Below are 23,504 nucleotides of genomic sequence, written 5' to 3' on the forward strand. Positions count from 1 at the left end.
CACTGCACGGGTTAATGTGGGTGTGCACACTGCTTGGGTTAATGTGGGTGTGCACACTGCACGGGTTAATGTGGATGTGCACACTACACGGGTTAATGTGGGTGTGCACAATGCACGGGTTAATATGGGTGTGCACAATGCACAGGTTAATGTGGGTGTGCGCACTGCACGGGTTAACGTGGATGTGCACACTGCACGGGTTAACGTGGATGTGCACACTGCACAGGGTAATGTGGATGTGCACACTGCACAGGGTAATGTGGGTGTGCACACTGCACGGGTTAACGTGGATGTGCACACTACACAGGTTAATGTGGGTGTGCACACTGCACAGGTTAATGTGGGTGTGCACACTGCGCGGGTTAATGTGGATGTGCACACTGCATGGGTTAATGTGGATGTGCACACTACACGGGTTAATGTGGACGTGCACAATGCACGGGTTAATGTGGATGTGCACACTGCTTGGGTTAATGTGGGTGTGCACACTGCACGGGTTAATGTGGATGTGCACACTGCATGGGTTAATGTGGGTGTGCACACTGCACGGGTTAATGTGGGTGTGCACACTGCACAGGGTAATGTGGATGTGCACACTGCATGGGTTAATGTGGATGTGCACACTACACGGGTTAATGTGGGTGTGCACACTGCACGGGTTAATGAGGGTGTGCACAATGCACGGTTTAATGTGGGTGTGCACACTGCACGGGTTAATGTGGGTGTGCGCACTGCACGGGTTAATGTGGATGTGCACACTACACGGGTTAATGTGGGTGTGCACACTGCACGGGTTAATGTGGATGTGCACACTGCACGGGTTAACGTGGATGTGCACACTGCACAGGGTAATGTGGATGTGCACACTACACGGGTTAATGTGGGTGTGCACAATGCATGGGTTAATGTGGGTGTGCACAATGCACGGGTTAACGTGGATGTGCACAATGCACGGGTTAACGTGGATGTGCACACTACACGGGTTAATGTGGGTGTGCACAATGCACGGGTTAATGTGGGTGTGCGCACTGCTTGGGTTAATGTGGGTGTGCACACTGTGCGGGTTAATGCGGATGTGCACACTGCACAGGGTAATGTGGATGTGCACACTGCATGGGTTAATGTGGATGTGCACACTACACGGGTTAATGTGGACGTGCACAATGCACGGGTTAATGTGGATGTGCACAATGCACGGGTTAATGTGGATGTGCACAATGCACGGGTTAATGTGGATGTGCACAATGCACGGGTTAATGTGGGTGTGCACAATGCACGGGTTAATGTGGATGTGCACAATGCACGGGTTAATGTGGGTGTGCACATTGCACAGGTTAATGTGGGTGTGCACACTGCACGGGTTAATGTGGGTGTGCACACTGCATGGGTTAATGTGGGTGTGCACATTGCACAGGTTAATGTGGGTGTGCACGCTGCACGGGTTAATGTGGGTGTGCACACTGCATGGGTTAATGTGGGTGTGCACAATGCACTGGTTAATGTGGGTGTGCACACTGCACGGGTTAATGTGGGTGTGCACACTACGGGTTAATGAGGATGTGCACAATGCACGGGTTAATGTGGGTGTGCACACTGCACGGGTTAATGTGGGTGTGCACACTGTGCGGGTTAATGTGGGTGTGCACAATGCACTGGTTAATGTGGGTGTGCACAATGCACGGCTTAATGTGGGTGTGCACAATGCACGGTTTAATGTGGGTGTGCACACTGCACGGGTTAATGTGGGTGTGCACAATGCACTGGTTAATGTGGGTGTGCACAATGCACGGCTTAATGTGGGTGTGCACAATGCACGGTTTAATGTGGGTGTGCACACTGCACGGGTTAATGTGGGTGTGCACACTGCACGGGTTAATGTGGGTGTGCACACTGCACGGGTTAATGTGGGTGTGCACACTGCATGGGTTAATGTGGGTGTGCACACTACGGGTTAATGAGGATGTGCACAATGCACGGGTTAATGTGGGTGTGCACACTGCATGGGTTAATGTGGGTGTGCACACTCTGCGGGTTAATGTGGGTGTGCACACTGCACGGGTTAATGTGGGTGTGCACACTGCATGGGTTAATGTGGGTGTGCACACTACGGGTTAATGAGGATGTGCACAATGCACGGGTTAATGTGGGTGTGCACACTGCATGGGTTAATGTGGGTGTGCACACTGTGCGGGTTAATGTGGGTGTGCACACTGTGCGGGTTAATGTGGGTGTGCACAATGCACGGGTTAATGTGGGTGTGCACACTGCATGGGTTAATGAGGGTGTGCACACTGCACGGGTTAATGAGGGTGTGCACACTCATGGGTTAATGTGGGTGTGCACAATGCACGGTTTAATGTGGGTGTGCACACTGCACGGGTTAATGTGGGTGTGCACAATGCACTGGTTAATGTGGGTGTGCACAATGCACGGCTTAATGTGGGTGTGCACAATGCACGGTTTAATGTGGGTGTGCACACTGCACGGGTTAATGTGGGTGTGCACACTGCACGGGTTAATGTGGGTGTGCACACTGCATGGGTTAATGTGGGTGTGCACACTGCACGGGTTAATGTGGGTGTGCACACTGCACGGGTTAATGAAGGTGTGCACACTACGGGTTAATGTGGATGTGCACACTGCACGGGTTAATGAGGGTGTGCACACTGCATGGGTTAATGAGGGTGTGCACACTGCACGGGTTAATGTGGGTGTGCACACTGCATGGGTTAATGTGGGTGTGCACACTGCATGGGTTAATGAGGGTGTGCACACTGCACGGGTTAATGTGGGTGTGCGCACTGCACGGGTTAATGAGGGTGTGCACACTGCACGGGTTAATGTGGGTGTGCACACTGTGCGGGTTAATGAGGGTGTGCACACTGCATGGGTTAATGTGGGTGTGCACACTGCACGGGTTAATGTGGGTGTGCACACTGCATGGGTTAATGTGGGTGTGCACACTGCACGGGTTAATGTGGGTGTGCACACTACGGGTTAATGTGGATGTGTGCACTGCACGGGTTAATGTGGATGTGTGCACTGTACGGGTTAATGTGGATGTGTGCACTGCACGGGTTAATGTGGATGTGTGCACTGCACGGGTTAATGTGGATGTGTGCACTGCACGGGTTAATGTGGATGTGCACACTGCACGGGTTAATGTGGGTGTGCACAATGCACGGGTTAATGTGGGTGTGCACACTGTGCGGGTTAATGTGGGTGTGCACAATGCACGGGTTAATGTGGGTGTGCACACTGCATGGGTTAATGTGGGTGTGCACACTGCACGGGTTAATGAGGGTGTGCACACTGCACGGGTTAATGAGGGTGTGCACACTCATGGGTTAATGAGGGTGTGCACACTGCACGGGTTAATGAGGGTGTGCACACTGCATGGGTTAATGTGGGTGTGCACACTGCACGGGTTAATGTGGATGTGCACAATGCACGGGTTAATGTTGGTGTGCACACTGCACGGGTTAATGTGGGTGTGCACAATGCACGGGTTAATGTGGGTGTGCACACTACGGGTTAATGTGGATGTGCACAATGCACGGGTTAATGTGGGTGTGCACACTGCATGGGTTAATGTGGGTGTGCACACTGCATGGGTTAATGAAGGTGTGCACACTACGGGTTCACGTGGATGTGTGCACTGCACGGGTTAATGAAGGTGTGCACACTACGGGTTAATGTGGGTGTGCACACTGCACGGGTTAACGTGGATGTGCACACTGCACGGGTTAATGTGGGTGTGCACACTGCATGGGTTAATGAAGGTGTGCACACTACGGGTTAATGTGGGTGTGCACAATGCACGGGTTAATGTGGGTGTGCACACTGCATGGGTTAATGAAGGTGTGCACACTACGGGTTCATGTGGATGTGTGCACTGCACAGGTTAATGTGGGTGTGCACGCTACGGGTTAATGTGGATGTGCACACTGCACGGGTTAATGTGGGTGTGCACAATGCACGGGTTAATGTGGGTGTGCACAATGCACGGGTTAATGTGGATGTGCACACTGCACGGGTTAATGAGGGTGTGCACACTACGGGTTAATGTGGGTGTGCACACTGCACGGGTTAATGAGGGTGTGCACAGTTTAATCCACACTGTGGATGTGCACATCGCACCTCCAATTACTTTCTCAAATTATAAATGGAGGTGTTTTTTTTGGTGGACACTATTCATCAGTCGTTGTCGGAAATGGTGTAGCCTCATCAAGAAAAGCTTTAACATTTCCCACTTTTTATTGTAGCTGTCTTTGGCCAGTTTCTTCCTTTGTATAAATGCCGTGTAATCTCCATAATTAAGGCATCCAAAAGCTGCAGAATTTTGTTGTATTTTGCATAAATAAAATTTGATCATTGTGCCCAGATATTTTGTAGGCAAGCTGGGCTGGATTCAGTTACTTGGATCGACAAATTTGTCAAAATGTTGTTTTGTCACTTGTGCTAGTGTTCAGTAGCAGAGGGATTGAATTTAAGAGCTGTGAGGTGATGATGCAGCTGTATAAAACCTTGGTAAGGCCACATTTGGAGTACTGTGTGTAGTTCTAGTCGCCTCATTTTAGGAAGGACGTGGAAGCTTTGGAAAAGGTGCAAAGGAGATTTACCAGGATGTTGCCTGGAATGGAGAGTAGGTCTTACGAGGAAAGATTGAGGGTGCTAGGCCTTTTCTCATTAGAACGGAGAAGAATGAGGGGCGACTTGATCGAGGTTTATAAGATGATCAGAGGAATAGATAGAGCAGACAGTCAGAGACTTTTTCCCCGGGTGGAACAAACCTTTACAAGGGGGCATAAATTTAAGGTGAATGGTGGAAGATATAGGGGGGGATGTCAGAGGTAGGTTCTTTACCCAGAGAGTAGTGGGGGCATGGAATGCACTGCCTGTGGAAGTAGTTGAGTGGAAACATTTGGGACCTTCAAGCGGCTATTGGATACATGGATTACGGTAGAATGATGGGGTGTAGATTAATTTGTTCTTAATCTAGGACAAAAGTTCGGAACAACATCATGGGCCGAAGGGCCTGTTCTGTGCTGTATTTTTCTATGTTCTATGTTTCTTGAAGTGCGTGACTAGTTGACATTGCTGTTTGTAGAGCATGTTGAAGGCTTGTGAATTCCTTTCACTTACTGTGTGTGTTTATGTACCTCGTGCCACCATACAAATTCCATACAGGAAGTGACTCTTGGGGCGGGATTCTCTCAACCCAGGCTGGGCTGGAGAATCGCCGGGAAGGGCCCGATTTGTGCGACGCCACCCCGACCCCGGTCTGCCGATTCTCCGCCATTGGCGTGGTGCGGTCGGCGTGGCGCCGTTCGGCGATTCTCCGCCCGGATGGCCGTAAAGAAAATCCGAGTCCCGCCGGCGCCGTCCACGTGTGGTCTTACCCAGCGGGACCTCGGCGTGCATCTGGGGGCGGCCTGGTGTGGGTGGGAGGGGGGCCTCCGCTGTGGCCTGGCCCGTGATCGGGGCCTACCGATCGGCAGGCCGGCCTCTCGTGCTGGGGGCCTCTTTTGTTCCGCGCCGGCCCCTGTAGCCCTACGCCATGTTGTGTCGGGGCCGGCGTGGAGAAGGGAGCCACCGTGCATGGGCGCAATCGCGCCGGTAGCACTGCGCATGCGCGCATTGGCACCGGTCGTACTGCTCATGCGCAGACCCGCGGTGCCCATCTGATGCCGGTATCAGCAGCTGGGGCGGCGTGGGTTGCCCCAGTGCCATGCCCCTGATCCTGAGGACATGTTGACACCGTCGAGAAATGCGACGATGTTTACGACGGCGTCAACACTTAGCCTCAGGACCAGAGAATCCCACCCTTGGTTTCTTCAACCAGCTTCCCTCCACTGAATGGGTTCTATGTTCAATCATGTGTTCCACACTTTGGAAGGATTTAATTCATTCAGTTTAGCCTTGTTGAGGAAAAATCTACAATGGACATTCCTTTCCTATGCAGTCATCGAACTGGATAACAGCTTGGCTGGACAATTTCCAAAATACATCCCAGGAAACTATCTGAAAATTCAAGGAAGTTAGATCATTTCGTTATGTTTTTGGATGATATTGGGGCAAAATGCCTGGCTTATTCCTTAGATTAGTTGTGAGTGTGATATTGGAGATTTATCAGAGCTATCGCATATCCTCCAAATACCCACTTTCACCAAACAGTTCCTGCCAGGCAATCCACTTTTCCATGTGAATCATGTTACTTTCTTCACGTTTGTTGACTTGTATGTCAACTAATCCATCCTGTAGCAAAAAAAAAAGTTTTGTTCTTTCAGTGATGGCCATTCATTCAAAATGGCTTACCTTGGTGAAATCTGCTGCACCCCTTGCATTTCTAGTGGCTGCTTTTGGTCAGAAACAACTTGCAGTTCTACAGTGCTCCAAGTCAGTGTTTTTCAAACTTTTTTTCCGGGGACCCACCGGCCAGCCTTCAGGACCCACACGGGCCAACTTTTGTGACCCATGCCAGCCGACCTTCGTGACCTATGTTGGGTGACCTTCGTGACCTACGCCGGCCGACCTTCCTGACCTACGTCAGCCGACATTCGTGACCTACGCCGGCCGACCTTCGTGGCCTACGTTGGGTGACCTTCATGACCTACGCTGGCTGAACGTCCTGACCTACGCTGGCCGGCATTCGTGACCCGCCATTTTCTCTTTCCTTGAATGCGAGAGGGGGGGCCTGCTTGGTTCTCATGGTCTCACTCCAATCAGGTTCACAGGAGAGCGTGGATTTCGAGGACAGCTCCCCTGTTGACTGACCATTACAGTAACTCTTCAAGCGGATGAAGTCCACCGTCATTGGGATTGACTGGTCACTGTTTCGATTCAATGCTTTAATGTAGGCTAAAGGGTCAGAAAAGAACTTATCGCCACCCTTCAGTATACAGAGGGCGACGATGTGATGATTTCCCACGGCTTTCATTATATCCCTTGCTAAACGTTCAGTTCTGTCCATGATTAAACCATGAGGAATATATACTCTCTCCAGATCATTACAATAATGGTTAGGGATGTAAAACAGATCGAGGTCCTAGCTTTGTTCATCGTCGGTGATCACCACGCAGTCAGCCGCCACCATGCCGCGATCGCACTTTGACCCTGGGTTCAGGTCCCAATACTCGCGGGCCGCGTGCACATTGATGTGCTGGCACGCATGCGTAGTGCGCCAGCATTTTTTTAGCTGCCCGTGGCTGCCATTTTTAAAGTCGCCCGCGCCGGCTGTTGTGCAAGAATTCTCGCGATCGGGAACGATGCGATGGCTGGTTTGGCGACCCTCCGATACCCGCCCGTGACCCACCCATGGGTCGCGACCCCCACTTTGAAAATGCCTGCTCTAAGTCCTATCCTGAATCGATTACCTTTGAAGTGAATGGATGACCTTTGAACCTGAGGAAGGATCTGTGCTCCGAAAGCTAGTGTTTGAAACAAACATGTTGGACTTTAACCTGGTGTTGTAAGACTTCTTACTGTGCTTACCCCAGTCCAACGCCGGCATCTCCACATCTTTGAAGTGTAGTCATTGTTGTAATGTAGGAAACATAACAGCCATTTTGTGCACAGCAAGCTTCCACAAACAGCATTGTGATAATGGCTTGATCCATCTTTTTAGCAATGTTAATTGAATGTGAAACATGAGTCAGGGTGGCATGGTGGTTAGCACTGCTGCCTCACAGCGCCATGGACCCGGGTTCAATTCCAGTCTTGGGTCACTGTCTATGTGGAGTTTGCATGTTCTCCCCATATCTGCGTGGGCTTCCTCCGGGTGCTCTGGTTTTCTCCCACAGTTTAAAGATGTACAGGTTAGGTGGATTGGCCATGGTAAAATTGCCCCTTCGTGTCCACAAGATGTGCAGGTATGGTTACAGGGATAGGACAGGGTGGGCAGGGGAGTGGACTTTCGGAGGGGTGGTGGTCAATGGGCCAAATGGCTGACTCCTGCACTGTAGGGATTCTATGATACGAAGCATATCTCACTGATCTTCTTTGAAATAGCGCCACAGGATCTTCTATGCCAACCTCAGAGGGCAGGTAATGCATCAGACAAACATCTAACTTGGAGGGTAGCAGCTCTGGCAGTGCAGCACTCCTTCAGTGCCACATGAGAGTGTGATTCCCTGCACACCCCCCCCCCCCCCAAGTGGTGGCTATGCCATCAGCTGTCCATGACCTTCCATTAACCTCTTCACCTCCCAATCTTTCTCTCCACCTTTAAAACGCTTCTTAAATCCTACTACCTCTTTGACCAAGCTTTTGGTCACCTGCCCTAACTACAGAGAGCCCAGTCCATCACACAAAACTGCTTCCCATTCATTGACTCTGTCTACACCTCCCACTGCCTGGGGAAAGCGGGCAGCATAATCCCCTCCCACTCGATTTATTCTCTCTTCCAACAGGCAGGAGATACAAAAGTCTGAGAACACGCTCGAACAGATTCAAAAAACAGCTTCTTCCCCGCTGTTACCAGACTCCTAAACGATCCTGTTATGGACTGATCTAATCTCTTCACACATCTTCTCTACTGAGTAGTGCCACACTCCTGTATGCTTCACCTGATGCCTGTGTGTATGTATGTACATTGTGCATTTTATGTTTGCGTTCCTATTTTCTTTTCATGTAAGCAATGAACTGTCTGAACTGAACGCAGGACAATACTTTTCACTGCACCTCGGTACACGTGACAATAAACAAATTTAATCCAATCCAATCTTGTTCGATAGTACTCTTGTGAAGCACCATGGGACATTTTACTACATTTAAAGGTGCTATACAAATGCAAGTTGTTGTCGTCACATTGCAGATTCTATTTTGAGATTTCCATCCACTTTTAAGTTAGGGAATGTTGACAGATTCCAGTTACACTGCTGGCACCAGATTACAACGAGGTTAAAGCAGATTTCTGCCCGCACATGCAGTCCCAGAGGACCACAGACTGATATCTGAATGTCAGGACAGTTAACCCTTTGTTAACATGAAAAATTACAATATAATTGCACCAACATTATTGAGAAATAAATTTTTAGAAGATGATTGTAGGGTTTTGAGGCAGTAAAACACTTCCATGGTCTGTGTCGTTGCACGGTATATTCATGAGAAATTGCCCTGTCGTTTTGGGTTCAGCAAGTTTATAAAAAAGACCAGTTTATAATCTCAGCTGATGTTCCATGTGTGAAGTCTTGATTTGCATTACCAATTGCAAATACGTAGCATGCCAGCATTAACCCTGTTATTAGTCAGATATCCATTATTTTGTGATGGTGTTAATTGAGAAGGAACAGCAGTTTATTGCTGAGAATTAGTTTCATGTTTCGACGACCGTGTGTGAGAGATTCTATTCTTACCTAATTTCAGAATCATTATAGCACAGGCCATTCAGCCCATATCAGCTGTCTGTAGAACATCCCAACAGTCCTATCCCCCTGTTCTATCCTTGTGTCCTTGCACGTTTATTTCCCTCGCGCGCCCATCCAATTTGTTTTCAAAGCATCAATCATCTCTGCTTCCACCACATTTGCAGCCAGAAAGTTTCAGGTCATAATCACTTGCCATGAAAAAATGGTCTTTCTCACATTCCCCCTGCACCTCTAAACCTCTATCCCCTAGTTATTTTGACCTTTGGTCTTGAGTTCACAGTTTAGGATGATTAAGCGTGAGTAATGTCCCTCCTCAATCTTCATTTCTTCACGGACTTGTTTTTAGGAGGGCTGTTTGCGAGTTTGGAGGAGCCGGGGGAGAGGTTTGAGATCCCTCCGGGGGGAGGTTTTTTTTAGGTACATTAAGGTGAGGGATTCTGCAAAAAAGGTTTTTCAGACTTTTCTGGTGCCCCCCCCCCCCTCCCTCGCTGTTGTTGGGGCTGCTGTTGGTGATGAGGCTGGAGATGGGGGTCATCTCGGCGATCTGTGGGAGGATTTTGGGGGAGGATTTGGCGTCGCTGTAGTGGGTTAAGGCCATGTGCGAGGAGGAGTTGGGGACGATGCTAGAGGAGGCGCTGTGATGTGAGGTGTTGTGGAAGGTGAATGCCTCAACCTCGTGCGAGAGGCTGGGTTTGATACAGCTAAAGGTAGTGCATAGGGTGCACGTGATGAGGTTGAGGATGAGCCGGTTGTATGAAAGGGGGGAGGGCATTTGTGAGTAGTGTGGGAGGGGCCCAGCCAATCAGGTACATATGTTCAGGGCCTGCCTGAAGTTGGGGAAATTTTGGAGGTCGTTCTTTGGCACCACGTTGGCGATCTTGCATGTGGATTTCGAGCCCAGTCCCCTGGGGGTCATATTCGGGGTGTCGGACTTGCTGGAATTGCAGATGGGAGCGCGGGCAAGTATTTTAGGCTTGGCCTCGTCGATCGCTCGCAGGCGGCTCCTGTTGGGGCGTAGGTCAGCTTCTCCACCCTATGCTTTGGTGGGGCTTAGGGATTTAATGGAGTTCTTGCACTTGGAAAAGGTGGAAGTTGCTCTGAGGGGGAGAGGGGGTGCGTGTGAGGGGTTCCATAAGAGATGGGGCTGCTTACAGTCAGCTTGGGGGGGGTGGGTTAAAGGGGCTCGTTGGTCAGGGGGTTGGGGTGGGGTGGGTTTGCAATTTTGTGTTGGTTTTATTTTGTACTGTTATGTGCTTTAAATGTTCAAATGTTAAATAATGTGTATAAAATACTTTAAAAAAAATAATAAATGCTCTTTTACCAAACCATAAAATTGTCATTTAAAAAAAATCTTAATTTCCTCACGTGGACTTTGACGAGACCCTCTAATAATTTCAATCTGTATCTTCTTTACTTCATTTGCAGTCCAAGACGGAGCCGTGTTTAATTTCCCGCACAGTAGCAGAAGCCAAGCCATTGACGGCAGGTCAATCACACTAATGACTGGTTCAGCCCAGAAGATCTCTGTCCGCTTACAGAGAGCCACGGCCAGCCAGGCCACACAGACAGAACCCCTGTGGCAGGAGGGTGGGTGGGCTGCTGGCGACTCGGGCTCGCACACCTTCCCTAAAATGAAGTCAAAATTCCAAGGAAAAGGGGGAAAGGACAGGGGCTTTGCCAGATGGGAAAACGAGAAAGTCAACACGTGTGCCAAAACAGAGGAGGAGCACGAGCCACTGCAGAATGGGACAGAGACAGATGAAGAGCAGTGAATGTGCGGAGCTGAAGGTAAAAATCCAGCAAACTCAATACAGCCCCCAGTGGGATTAGAATGAATAACTGACCAGCGCTACTAAGTTTATGAAGTCAAAGTTATTATAGATGGATTATTTAATCATTGATGTGTAACTGCTTTGTGTATTTGTCCATTTGTCATTTTTCATAAAGTACATTTCTCAAACCTCAAGTGTCATTAAAGTGATAAAGCATTTGTATAAAACGCCTTACCGATTGCTCCTGCATTCAATTTATTTAGCAAGATATTTCAGGCTTGACATGTCTTTGCCCATCACACCTCCACTCTGTCATCCCGGATATATAAAGCGAACATCACACTGATTTCTCAAGTTTCAATTTCCATAGCCATAGAACAGCAAACTATCACAATCCAACATGTGGGAAAAGCACCAATCAAAAGCACAAAGGTGGGTACATAAAACGTCAATGAGAAACCCCCGGCAACTCGGCAAATGCTACCAGTAAAAAGCAAGGTTGACCAGCAAATTAATTGGGAAAGCCTTGTGGCAGCCATCTTTGATTTTCTATTTGGGTTTTTAGCTGTGTGGCTGCCATCTTTGATTTTATGTTTGGGGTTTCATCCTTGTGGCTGCCATTTTTGATTTTCTATTTGGGTTTGCATCCGTGTGGCTGCCATCTTTGATTTTCTATTTGGGTTTTAGCCGTGTGGCTGCCATCTTTGATTTTCTGTTTGGGGTTTCAACCTTGTGCCTGCCATCTTTGATTTTCTATTTGGGTTTGCATCCTTGTGGTTGCCATCTTTGATTTTCTGTTTGGGGTTTCAGCCTTGTGGCTGCCATCTTTGATTTTCTATTTAGGTTCCCATTTGAAAGTTACCGGAATCTATTATTGTTTAAAACTTGAAGCACAAGCATTACATCTATCTTTCTTCTGAGGTAATTTTCCTAGGAAAGAAAAAAATGCCAATTATGATATTTAAGGGGATGCTTATATTTTTCAGCATTCTAAATAGTTACAACAAACCACCCTCGACCTCCAGATGTTACAGAGGTATCTAAAACACCAGTGAAACACGAGTGCACGGATTTGTCATGCAGGACACTGAGACAATGGGCAAAAATCTTCTTCACCATCCCAAGGGAATTGATGATGTGACATTGCAATTCTTCACGACTCACTGAAGTCTAAGGTTTTATTTATGGTATCCTAGTGGCAATTTGGGCCCATGAGCATTTTTTGTGACATTTCCATCCCATTAATGTTGAGGTTGTCAGCAAAGAGCAGCAAAACATCACTCGGGTCACTGTGCTCTTCCTATGCAACAAGCGCTGTAGCCATCCGGGATGGCCACTTACAAAAGATCCCGGGAAATCTAGCCACCTGCAAAGGACCGTGGGAAATATGGTCAACCCAGGACTCAGACGCACAGAGCTTATGTATATTGGCAACTCAGATAACTAGACGCTATCGAATCCCCCAGCTACTTTACATTCTAATGGCCAATTTCCCCAGAACAAAAGACCTGTACTCAGGTAACAGATACAGAAACAGACTCATCGGCGCCACTCCCTTTGCTCAGTGAGCCCAAAAAGCCAAGGTCAGTGACCGCTCAGGACAAGCCCTGCCATCAAGGCACCCGCCCCTTTATTGGCCAAAATCGAAGGCAGTAATCGAAGCCTACCGAATTATTGGGTCCAAAGCTAAGGACCGCCCGAAAGAGCGCGAAACCCCAGATTGATAAAGAGAGACACTGCCATGTGTTCAGTCTCTCTTGGCCCTGGCGCTCGGTCTCTCTTGGCCCCGACTTACGCCCACAACCAAGTGTAGCATCACGACCAGAAGACAAGTTCAAGACCAACGATCGCTACCAGGCGGATGAGCCCAGCAGAAACGAAGTCACTTCTCCAGACCCAGCCACGCAAGATCCAAACAAAGGCCTTGTTCCTCTGCATAAAGCCGGGTGCCTGAAGTTAAGTACAGGTTGTTGTAGTGTTTGGTGTAATTTAGCTTGTAGTGTCTATGTTGCATGTCGAAGTAATTCTTGTGTGTAAATAAAGTAATTCTTGTGTGTAAATAAACTATCGTTGAACTTGAACTAACTAACTGGTTGTTTGGTCTTTGATCGATATCCGGTAAAACCTTGTGGTGGTATCATTTGATACCTGGTGACTCTGAAAAACAATATCATTAATAACTGTCATATCAGTATCCAGTTAAAAGGAGCAACATTATTGGCGACTCTGATGGGATTGGCAACAAGCCTCGTTTTAAGGCAATCTTCTGTGTCTGGGCCAGGAGAGAAATGAGGTAGAGTTCTTGCCATGGATCTGTATAATGATACTCCTGAGCCACCCAAAACACAATCAGTCACTATCATGGAAGCCAATCCATTCACCTGCTGCTGTTTCATTCAGCGCCAACAGGAAGAATCAACCCAAACTCAGTTAAACTTTTAAGGTACAGGGCAGGATTTGCTCTCTGCCACAGCACAGTGCCTGCTCTGTATCCACAGCCGAGCCAGACTGACTTTGTTGCCCCAGGTCAGGGGGTTTGAAGTGTTTTGAATGGGATTCAGCGCCCTTTCTGCTGCTACTGTTGACCTTTTTGGAGACGCAGCATGGGATTAATGCCTGGTTCAAAACGGCACTGAGAAAGGTTGTGCTGGAATATTTTCTAGTAATGTAACAATGGATTTGCCTGTTTTGCTTAGTCTATTTGTGGCCGGCTACAGTAGGATGAGATAGCATTTTAAGATTGCGCACACTCCCTCCCGCTCTGGGCATTAGGGTACAGTGCTCCTTGCTGTCAGTGCTACCAAAGTGAGGGATTCTTAATCATCTGCACACAATGTATTCCTAATTACATTGAATTACAATACTCTCCCCCATTATTTGAGGAGATCTTGTGGCAGAGTGGGTAGTGTCCCCCACCTCTGCGTTAGAAGCTCTGGTTTAAATCCCAGCCCAGGACATGGAAGGGGAAAATTATAGGAGTGGTGATGGTTGCTGGGGGCTGGGGGCTGGGGGGGGGGGGGGGGGGGGGGGGGGGGGGGGGGAGAACGGGACTACAAGGGCTAATTCAAACACAGCAGTGGGAAATTAATTAAGGTCACAACCTACGCAGCAGAATGTGGGTATGGACAGCCCATGTCACCATCCCATCCAGGTCAAGTGACCATCATCATGCTTTTATGGGCATGTTATAATGCTGGTCTTTCTTGCTGCAAGTGATGCCTCAGTCTCACCAGCTTTTGTTTCTCCAGTCAATATCACACACACACACACACACACACACACAGAGCTTAATGACTTATCGTGCTCTTTTTATAAAAAACTTGATGCTTATGAAGGGGAGGAGTGTTTGTGCTGGGGAAAGATGGATTCTTTTCCGATGTAGGCAACCAGTAACCATCAATCAAAAATCAAAATGCAGGGGAAATAAAGCTCCCTACACTCATCCCCCAGCAATCCTGGCCCTAACTGGTAACAAGTACTCTCCTACTGCATCAATGTAACACTGAATCTATTTTTCACCCCTCTGTACCATGTGTGATCGCGCTCCAAAAGGTCTCAAAGTGGCAATGTTTACTAGATTTTTTTAAAAATTCATTCTTCATTCATGGGATGTGGGCATCACTGGCTGGGTTAGCATTTATTGCCCATCCCTGATTGGCTTTGAACTAAGTGGCTTGCTTGACCATTTCAGTGGAGCAGGTAAGAGTCATCAACCTTGCTGCGGGTCTGGAGTCACACATAGGCCAGACCAGGTAAGGATGGAAGATTTCCTTTCTAAAAGGACATGAACCAGATGGAATTGGACTGAGCATGCCCAAGAGCATGCATCTCAGCTTGACTTACGAAGGAAGAGGTGCCAACTCTCACACGTTCCTGGAGGTTTCAGCACAAGAGCTCCAATGACCACATTTTCTTCCCCCTCAAGTGTCCAAAAGGTTAGGTGGGGATAGGGGGCTCTTTTGGAGAGTCGGTGCAGACTGGCTGGCTGAATGCACAGTAGGGATTCGAGGAAAGTGCCCAATCCATTCAAAATGGTGGGATCTGAGTAGGTTGAAGTAATTAGACAATAATGACTTAGTCTCATCACCTCTAAACAGGGTTTGGTTGAGCTAGTGCGTATATTTTGGGTGCATCAGTTAATTTTGATTCCATGCACATCATGCACCCCTGTTTTTTTTTATATACACCCCAATTGTTCACCAAATAAATCAGTGCGATTATTGACATTGGTAAATTCAGGTTAAACCATTTGTATTCTTTTGCTATTTAAAAAGTGGATGTGAATTAGACCATTGAGCATGAACAGCCATTCAGGTCACCATGTCCCTGCTTAGAAAGAGCTGGGGAATGAGTCCCCGAGCCTTTGCTCTTTCGCTGAGCCTCAAATTTTTCCCATTTTCAAAGAAATGTCAATGACTTTTGAAAGTTACTGAATCTTTTGCCATCAGTTTTGCAGGCACTGCCTCACATTGTAGAAAAGAAAAAGAAAATCAGCTCATTAATTTTCAAAGAGATTTGGCTAATTAAGTCTATCGGCTACCTTAACCTGACTACTTGGCTATTTTTGACCCTCTACTTCAACAAATAGCATCGATGATAGAACCGAAGCAATTCCAAGTAGTAATAAGAAGGCGTACCCAAAATATTTTAAATACTCTTCAGTTTTCTGCACTGAACGACAGACATTTCTTTGAGCTGCCATATTACCAATGACAGTTCAACCTTGTGTGGACGTTTATACTGTAGTAGTAATCAGGACATTTACAGTGCTATCAGAAGCACAAAGGTGAATCAAGTCAGTATACTTCTGGATGAAGAGAGGACAGAGGATTGTCACATGTCCTGTTGACAGGACACATATGGCGCTGAAATATTTTGGTGATTCGGCCAAAATCTGATACCGTACCTGTATCCAGTCTCCTACTGGTACCACAACAGAACACAAGCCAGCAGCTTGCCATCACTTTGCATTCATTCCACTCCAACACACCCTCATGCCGGTCTACTTCCAGAGTGCCTGGAATCCCTTCACATTTGATTTTTTCTGGTTATTATACGAGATAATGCATGTACACTTACAGAGTATGCTTTCTTCAGTTATGTTGTGGCAGAAGCACAAAAAGCTTGCACAGCCCAGAAACGTAACAAAAACAAAGAATTTGCTGCGGACAATGCAAGACTTGCATTTAATCATTATTGGAAATTTACACCCAGTTTAAAATTTATAAATCCTGCCGTGCATCGTCACCATTACAAACTGGCTTCAAAGGGAAGCAAATAGATGGGCGAGACTTAACCTGAAGTGTACTGTAAATGACACTGAAATGAAGCTCCAATCATGCTGCATACGTCAAAGATTCCTTGTGTCATCTCCAGCTCACTGCAAATTCAAAGGGATAAGTGTGTAACTTAATATACACAGGCAGGGAAATTTGTGTCATATTTTCAGCGATGATGCAGACTGTTGCCAGACACTGCCCTCTGCTGATCATGCCAGACTTTGTCAGGTATGTGAGGGCTGCAAGTGCCACATTCAAGACACTGCTGCCTCTGTATAAACTGTATAGTTGACTGTTGGGAAGAATGTTTCCCGGGGTGTTTATTTGCTGTAACCTACTTTGATACAAGTTTGAATAAAATGCGTTTTAAAAAAAAAACACTGCTGCCTTCACTTGCTTTATCAACTTGAATTTCAGTCTTGTTCTTCATAGGATGGTGCAATGATGGAAGGCACCTTGGCCCAACCCCAACCATCATTGCGTGATAAGTCAGTGGTTGGATTTTTAAAAAAGCATTAATGGGTTGGTGGATTGTTACTTGTCGCACCTCCCAGTAAGCTTTTTGATCATGCTGAGCGATGACTGCTCTGTGCATCTAATTAAAGTGAAAGTTAAATATGTTAAATGCATGGGATAGAATCCATGGTTGACTTGGCAAGATAAGAATCAGTTCCACCAGAGACTGGAGCCTTTTCTTTCAATCATCGCATTCTTCAAAGGTAAAACTGCTTTCCAATCAGTTCAAGCTTGTAGCTTTCTGAGCAAAGTGCAGATTTAATATATATATGACTGAAGTATGGGTGGGTGCAAAAACACAAATCTCAGGTGCGATTCAACTAAAACATTTCTAAGTATCGTTTTGGGCTGGTTTGGAGGGGTGTTTCCCTCCAGCTTTCTGGGTGAGATCCAGATCTAGATTCACCCATGCTTTGGTTGTTTTTTGGGCTTTGGGGAGTTTTGGCCAAATGTTTTCAGCAGTGGGGAGCTGAACTCACCAACAAGGTTGGCTCCTCAGAGATCGGGGCGCCATTTTGAAAGGGTGTCCCGATCTCTAAGTGAGCTTGAGGGTCCCCCCGCAAGATGTGAGAGTTCTCTCAACTCCACCAAGTGAGGACACACTATTGGGTCACTGAGGCCCCCCCTCAACTTTTGGAGCCCCTTCACACACACCCCTCCACCCTTCAAATTGGCCTCCATTCCCCCTTCAATGGGCATGGCCCCGGCCCTTGGCAGTGCCAACCTGGTAGGGTGCCAGGGTAGTGCACTGCCCCCAACCACCTGGGGAGCTGAAATGGCCTCTGAGTGGCCATCATAACTGGTCTCCGCTTGTGAACACCAGTACTCATTGGTGCTCGGTTGAAGCCTCGCTGGTGTGGCCGATGGCTCCCGGGCCCTGGGTGAATGCAGAGTCAAGATGGACGCACATATTTAAATGAGTCACAAGTACTATCTGAAGACATGATTAGCTGAAGATCACGCTGGGCACCCTGAGTCGGGTGACTGGTGCAAGGTTTCACGCACGGTGGATTTGGGCCTTTCCCGTGATTCACCCATTACACCACGGTGGTAGAATTACGCTCCTCACTCTTTCTTCAAATTGTGCCACTGGATCTTTAGCATACTGATCCATAGAAAGGGGTCTGCCTCTTGTAAGCACTCCTTCAGTACAGCACGCAAGCCAAGGCACCTCTGCTGTATTATTCAGAATGGGGAATGAGCTACAGGTGTATCAAATAAAAACAAGCTACGTGAAAGCAAAGCACTGGTTCACACCCTGTAAATTTTTTTTAAAAAAATGACTTAATGCCAACAATTAAACAGGCTGTCTAACAGGGAACTCGGGTCAAAACAGAAACTGCTGGAAAAAGCACAGCAGGTCAGTCAGCATCTGTGGAAGAGTGACTCTTCAGAGCTCTGATGAAATCATACAGAATCGAAACGTTAACTCGGTTTCTCTCTCGACAGACGCTGCCAGACCCGAGTTCATCCAGCATTCTCCGTTTCTGTTTCAGATTTCCAGCATCCGCATCATTTGGCTTTTATTTTAGTGAAGTAGGGTCCACTGACAATTAAAAATAGCTCACACTCAACTGACACAGCAGGTTGAATTTAGTTTGTGGAGGGTTGATGCCACAGACAAGATACTGGCATTGCAGGGTTCTGGTTCAAACACAACACAGGCAAATGGTATGTTATCGCTCCCTAGAATTTCAACAGTTCTTTTTTTTAAAAAAACAAACACATTTACTCACTGTTGTTTTTTCTATCAGACAGGCAGACTATCTTTGATGAACCATCCACAACAGTAAATACAGTTAAAAGTTTCCAGTCACCCAACACGAAAGACTATTTCCATTCCTTTATGTGCGCAAGACCCTACATCCTGATGTAAATTATTCCATTCCCATGAAGAAAAGGATTTGTGACAATAAGCTCGCTCACATCATTTTTAATAGTCACATAGTGTAACGGAAACCCAGGGAGCTCAGATATATCGGCATCTTTTGATCTCGAGCATAAGATCCATGTGCAGGAGACACGAGAATGTTTATTCATTCATCCAGGAGGATCTGTCTGCAAGTTTAAAAAAAAAACCTAGCAGAGATAGGCAGCATTAAATCTAACCCAATCAGTGTGGTGTCCAGCAAAGAAAATATACCAAACCTGTGGGAGTTACTTCACACACACTAACTCGGAGTAAATGGATTTTCAGGCAGTGATAAAAGCCGTGCCCAACAGTTTTAGTTGTGGTTCTTTTTTACAATTTTGAGTGGACTAAAAAGGGGAACTTGTCTGCAGAGGAAATAAGCCATTAAAATTTCTTCCTCGAAGTTTAAAATTGCATCGCTGTGCTCGTCTAAATCAAGAATGAAAACACTTGGGTTTAGTTGATCAAGACAACTGGAATATCTGCACCACAGTGTGAAACATCAGCCATTGAGGATACATTAAAACAAATTCCAGTGCATCAAGCACAAATAACTTTACATATCGTACCGTAGCCCTGCTTCATGCCAGAATCAACATTGTGTGCATGATCTCAGTAATTAAGCAAGGGCTGGGTCAAAGAGTGACTCTCTAACTCCCATTCTCACAACACACCCAACTTAGTCACGTCAAGTGGGACTAGCATGGTTATTTCATACTGCCACTACAGTACTTGTCTATAGACATGCTACCAAAACCGTTCAGCTTACACACAGCAGGACAAACACCGCATGCCAAATTTCAAACACTCACAATTTATACCAGAGGAGAAAAGGTGCTGCTGATTGGTTGGTAAGTCAATTCTTAAAAGGTGTGCAGGACCAGAGGGACCTGGGTGCAAATGTGCATAGATCATTAAAGGTAGCAGGACAGGTGGAGAGAGAATAAAGCATAGAGTGTCCTGAGCTTCATTAATAGGGGCATAGAGTACAAGAGCATAGAGTATATGCTAAACCTATACCTTTAGGGGCAGCACAGTAGCATTGTGGTTAGCACAAATGCTTCACAGCTCCAGGGTCCCAGGTTTGATTCCAGCTTGGGTCACTGTCTGTGCGGAGTCTGCACATGCTCCTCGTGTGTGCGTGGGTTTCCTCTGGGTCCTCCGGTTTCCTCCCACAGTCCAAAGATGTGCAGGTTAGGTGGATTGGCCATGATAAATTGCCCTTAGTGTCCAAAATTGCCCTTAGTGTTGGGTGGGGTTACTCGGTTATGGGAATAGGGTGGAGGTGTTGACCTTGGGTAGGGTGTTCTTTCCAAGAGCCGGTGCAGACTCGATGGGCCGAATGGCCTCCTTCTGCACTGTAAATTCTATGAAAGACACTAGTTAGGCCTCAACTGTACTATTGTGTCCAGTTCTGGATGCTACACTATAGGAAGTGAATGCATAGAAGTGCAGATGAGAATAGATCAGAGAAATTGCAACTGTTCTCCTTAGAGAGAAGGTGGCCATGGGGAGATTTGATGGCGATGTTGAAAATCATGAGGGGGCTGGACAGAGTAGATAGGGAGAAACTAATCCCACTTCAGAGGCGGCACAGTGGTTAGTACTGCTGCCTCACATCTCGAGGGACTCTGGTTCAATTCCGCTGTCGGTTGACTGTGTGGAGTTTGCACTTTCTCCCGTGTCTGCGTGGGTTTCTTCCCACAGTCCAAAGATGTGCAGGTTAGGTGGATTGACTGCTAAATTACCCCTTAGTGTTCAAAATGTTAGGTGGGGTTACTGGATTACAGGGATGAGGTGGAGGCATGGGCTGAAGTAGGTTGCTCTTTCCAAGGGGCCAGTGCAGACTTGATGGGTCGAATGGTCTACTTCTGCATTGCAAATTCTATGATTCTCATGATCCATAAAAGGACCAAGAATCAGGAGGCACAGATTCAGTGACTTATGAAAGAAGCAAATGTGCTGCGAGAAAAAACTTTTCACACAATGAATGGCTTGGGTCTGGAGTGCACTGCCTGAAATTTGGAAGCTCCTGCGACAAAGGTGTTTTCGGGCCAATTGGAGGGCCCCAACGGCGCTGAAAAGACGAATCCCGGTGGGGAAGGTCCCCTGAGGAGAACTAGGACCGATTTTTATGGTCGGTTACCCGGAGTGGAGCGGCAAGAAAGTGGCAGCAGCTCCCCAAAAAAAGCGGGGGAAGAAAATCAAAATGGCGGCCGGCGGCGCACCGGAGGGGTGGAGAAAATGGGCGGAGGAGCAGCAGGCCGCTCTCCTCCGTTATTTCACGGAGCTGAAAGTGGAGCTCTTAGAGTCCATGAACGCGACGGCCGCCAGGTTGGTGGGGCCCAGGCGACCCAAGAGGCGTCGATCCAAAGAGCTGCAGCAGGAGATGACCGCGAGGAGGAGGAGGCCCACGGTCCTCGGGGCAAAGGTGGAGGTGCACGAGGCACTCCACCTGAAGTGGCAGAGCCGTTTCGAGGAGCTGGACACTCGGATGAGGAGGAAACATTTGAGGATCCTGGGCCTAGAAGAAGGCCTGGAGGGGTCGGATCTCCCGAGATATGTTGCGGAGATGCTGAGCTCCCTGATGGGGGAAGGGGCCGGTCCTGCGCCCCTGAGCTGGAAGAGGTATACCCGGGGTCATGGCCAGGAGGCCTAGGGCAAACGACCCCCCGAGGGCGGTGCTGGTGCGGTTCCAGCGGGCTATGTGATCGGGGAGAAAGTCCTGAGGTGGGCAAAAAGGATGGAGAAAAGCAGTAAGTGGCAGAAACTCGACGGTAAGGGTGTACCAGGACTGGGGTGCGGAGGTGGCCAAAGCGGCGGGCCCGGTACAACCGGACGAAGGCGGTGCTACACGCGAAGAGGATTCAAATTTGGAATGCTGCAGCCGGCGCGCTTGTGGGTCACCTACAAGGACCAACATCATTATTTTGAGTCCCCAGAGGAGGCCTGGACCTTTGTACAAGAAGAAAAGCTGGACATGAACTAAAACCTAGGAGCACCGGCGGTCGTAGCCGCCTGGGTACTCTTGATTGAGCAAGTGGCCCTTATCTTTTCAGGCCAGGTCGGAGCTGGGTAAACAGTTTCTTGGATTGTTTGGCTTCTCTTGAACGTTTGACTTTTTGAATATCTTGAAGGTTTCGAGTTGTTTGGTGTTTCTGTATATTTGAACTGTTGAAATTTCTATTGGGGTCGTTTTCTTCTTGTGGTGTGTTTCTTCCCGTTTCCAACTTCCCTTAGTCATTTACCCTTTTTTACCCCTTTTTCTTCGGGTGTTTGGTCCCTTTTTTTTTTTGTTGTTGTTGTTTTTTTCTTCCTTCTATGGTTATGGTTATCTGTGGTTATTTATACTGTTTGATGGAGGGTGATGGTTAAGCACATTGTTAGTTGATAGCTATTTAATTATTTGTTATTAAGTATTGTAGTTAAGTATTTATGTATTTAGTTGCCATTGGGTATTTATATTGTCAAGTGGGAAGAACGGGACGGGGGGGAGTGGGTTGATCATGCGGGTTTATCTCTGGGGTTCTAGGGGATCCTTCACGGGCGTGGATGGGGGATGGGGGAGTGGAAGATGGGGGGCGGGGTGTGCCGGGCGAAAGCGCGGGCTTTCCTCTGTTTTTCCCGCGTGCGGGATGGAGGAGAGAGGAGGGGAGAAGAGTGGGGCGTGGCCAGTAATGGCGGCCTTTCCCGCGTGGAGCGGGGTCAGAGTGGAATGGCGGGGGGGGGGAGGCCCCTCCCCCCCCCCTCGAACCGGGAGGAGTCGGAGTGTGGGCAGGAGCAGCCGGGTCAGCGGAAGATCAGCTGACTATCGGGAGTACGATGTTGGCACATCGCGGCTAGGAGGGGTCCTAGCCAGGGGGGGGGGGGGGGGGGGAGGGAGGGGGGGGGAGGGAGGGTTAGGGGGAGATACCGGGTTGCTGCTGGACAAGGACACAGGGACGAGAAGGGGAGAGCTGGGGGGGGGGGGGGGGGGGCCATCGCTATGGGAAACGGGTCAGAAAGGGGGGGATGACCCGGGGCGAGCAAGGGAACGAAACATGGCTAATCGACAGGGAGCAGGGAAGGGTCGCCCATGCCGATCCGATTGATTACGTGGAATGTAAGGGGGCTGAATGGGCAGTTAAAAGATCAAGGGTCTTCTCGCACCTGAAGGGACGAAGGTGATGTAGCGATGTTGCAGGAGACTCACTTGAGGGTAGCAGATCAGGTCCGCCTGAGAAGGGGGTGGGTGGGACAGGTGTTCCACTCAGGCTTGGATGTCAAGAAACCGGGGCCGGTGGCGATTCTGGTGGGAAAGAGGGTGTGTTCGTGGCGGCAGAAGTGGTGGCAGACAAGGAGGGCAGGTATGTGATGGTGAGGGGTAGGTTGCAGGGAGAGAATGTGGTGCTGGTGAATGTGTATGCCCCGAATTGGGACGACGCGGGCTTTATGAGGCGCTGCCTGGGCCTCATCCCGGGACTGGAGGCAGGGGGCCTGATCATGGAGGGGGACTTTAATACAGTGTGGACCCTGGGTGGATAGATCGAGGTTCCAGGACGAATAGGAGGCCCGGCAGCGGCAGAGGTGTTAAGGGGGTTTATGGAGCAGATGGAGGGGGTAGACCCATGGAGATTTGGTAGGCCTAGGGCGAGGGGAGTTACTCTTTCTTCTCCCA

The 23,504-nt window shown here is 48.2% G+C and overlaps 1 protein-coding gene across 11 annotated transcripts in view; it reads left to right on the forward strand.

Moving 5' to 3' along the window:
• Nucleotides 1-12,884, forward strand: part of rasgrp3 (RAS guanyl releasing protein 3 (calcium and DAG-regulated)) — a 207,509-nt gene extending 194,625 nt beyond the window's left edge. For 7 of the 11 annotated variants that reach the window (XM_038814932.1, XM_038814924.1, XM_038814953.1 and 4 more), the window contains exon 16: nucleotides 10,794-11,140. In XM_038814932.1, the coding sequence (XP_038670860.1) occupies nucleotides 10,794-11,140 (347 nt within the window). Of the gene's footprint in view, nucleotides 1-10,793; nucleotides 11,372-11,510; nucleotides 12,098-12,126 lie in introns of those variants that run through there. The other 4 variants (XR_005462702.1, XM_038814967.1, XM_038814974.1 and 1 more) reach the window with 4 other exon arrangements.
• The last annotated feature ends 10,620 nt before the right edge of the window (nucleotides 12,885-23,504 follow it).

The sequence above is a fragment of the Scyliorhinus canicula genome, chromosome 1 (assembly GCF_902713615.1).
Source record: "Scyliorhinus canicula chromosome 1, sScyCan1.1, whole genome shotgun sequence".
Taxonomy (NCBI): Eukaryota; Metazoa; Chordata; class Chondrichthyes; order Carcharhiniformes; family Scyliorhinidae; genus Scyliorhinus; species Scyliorhinus canicula.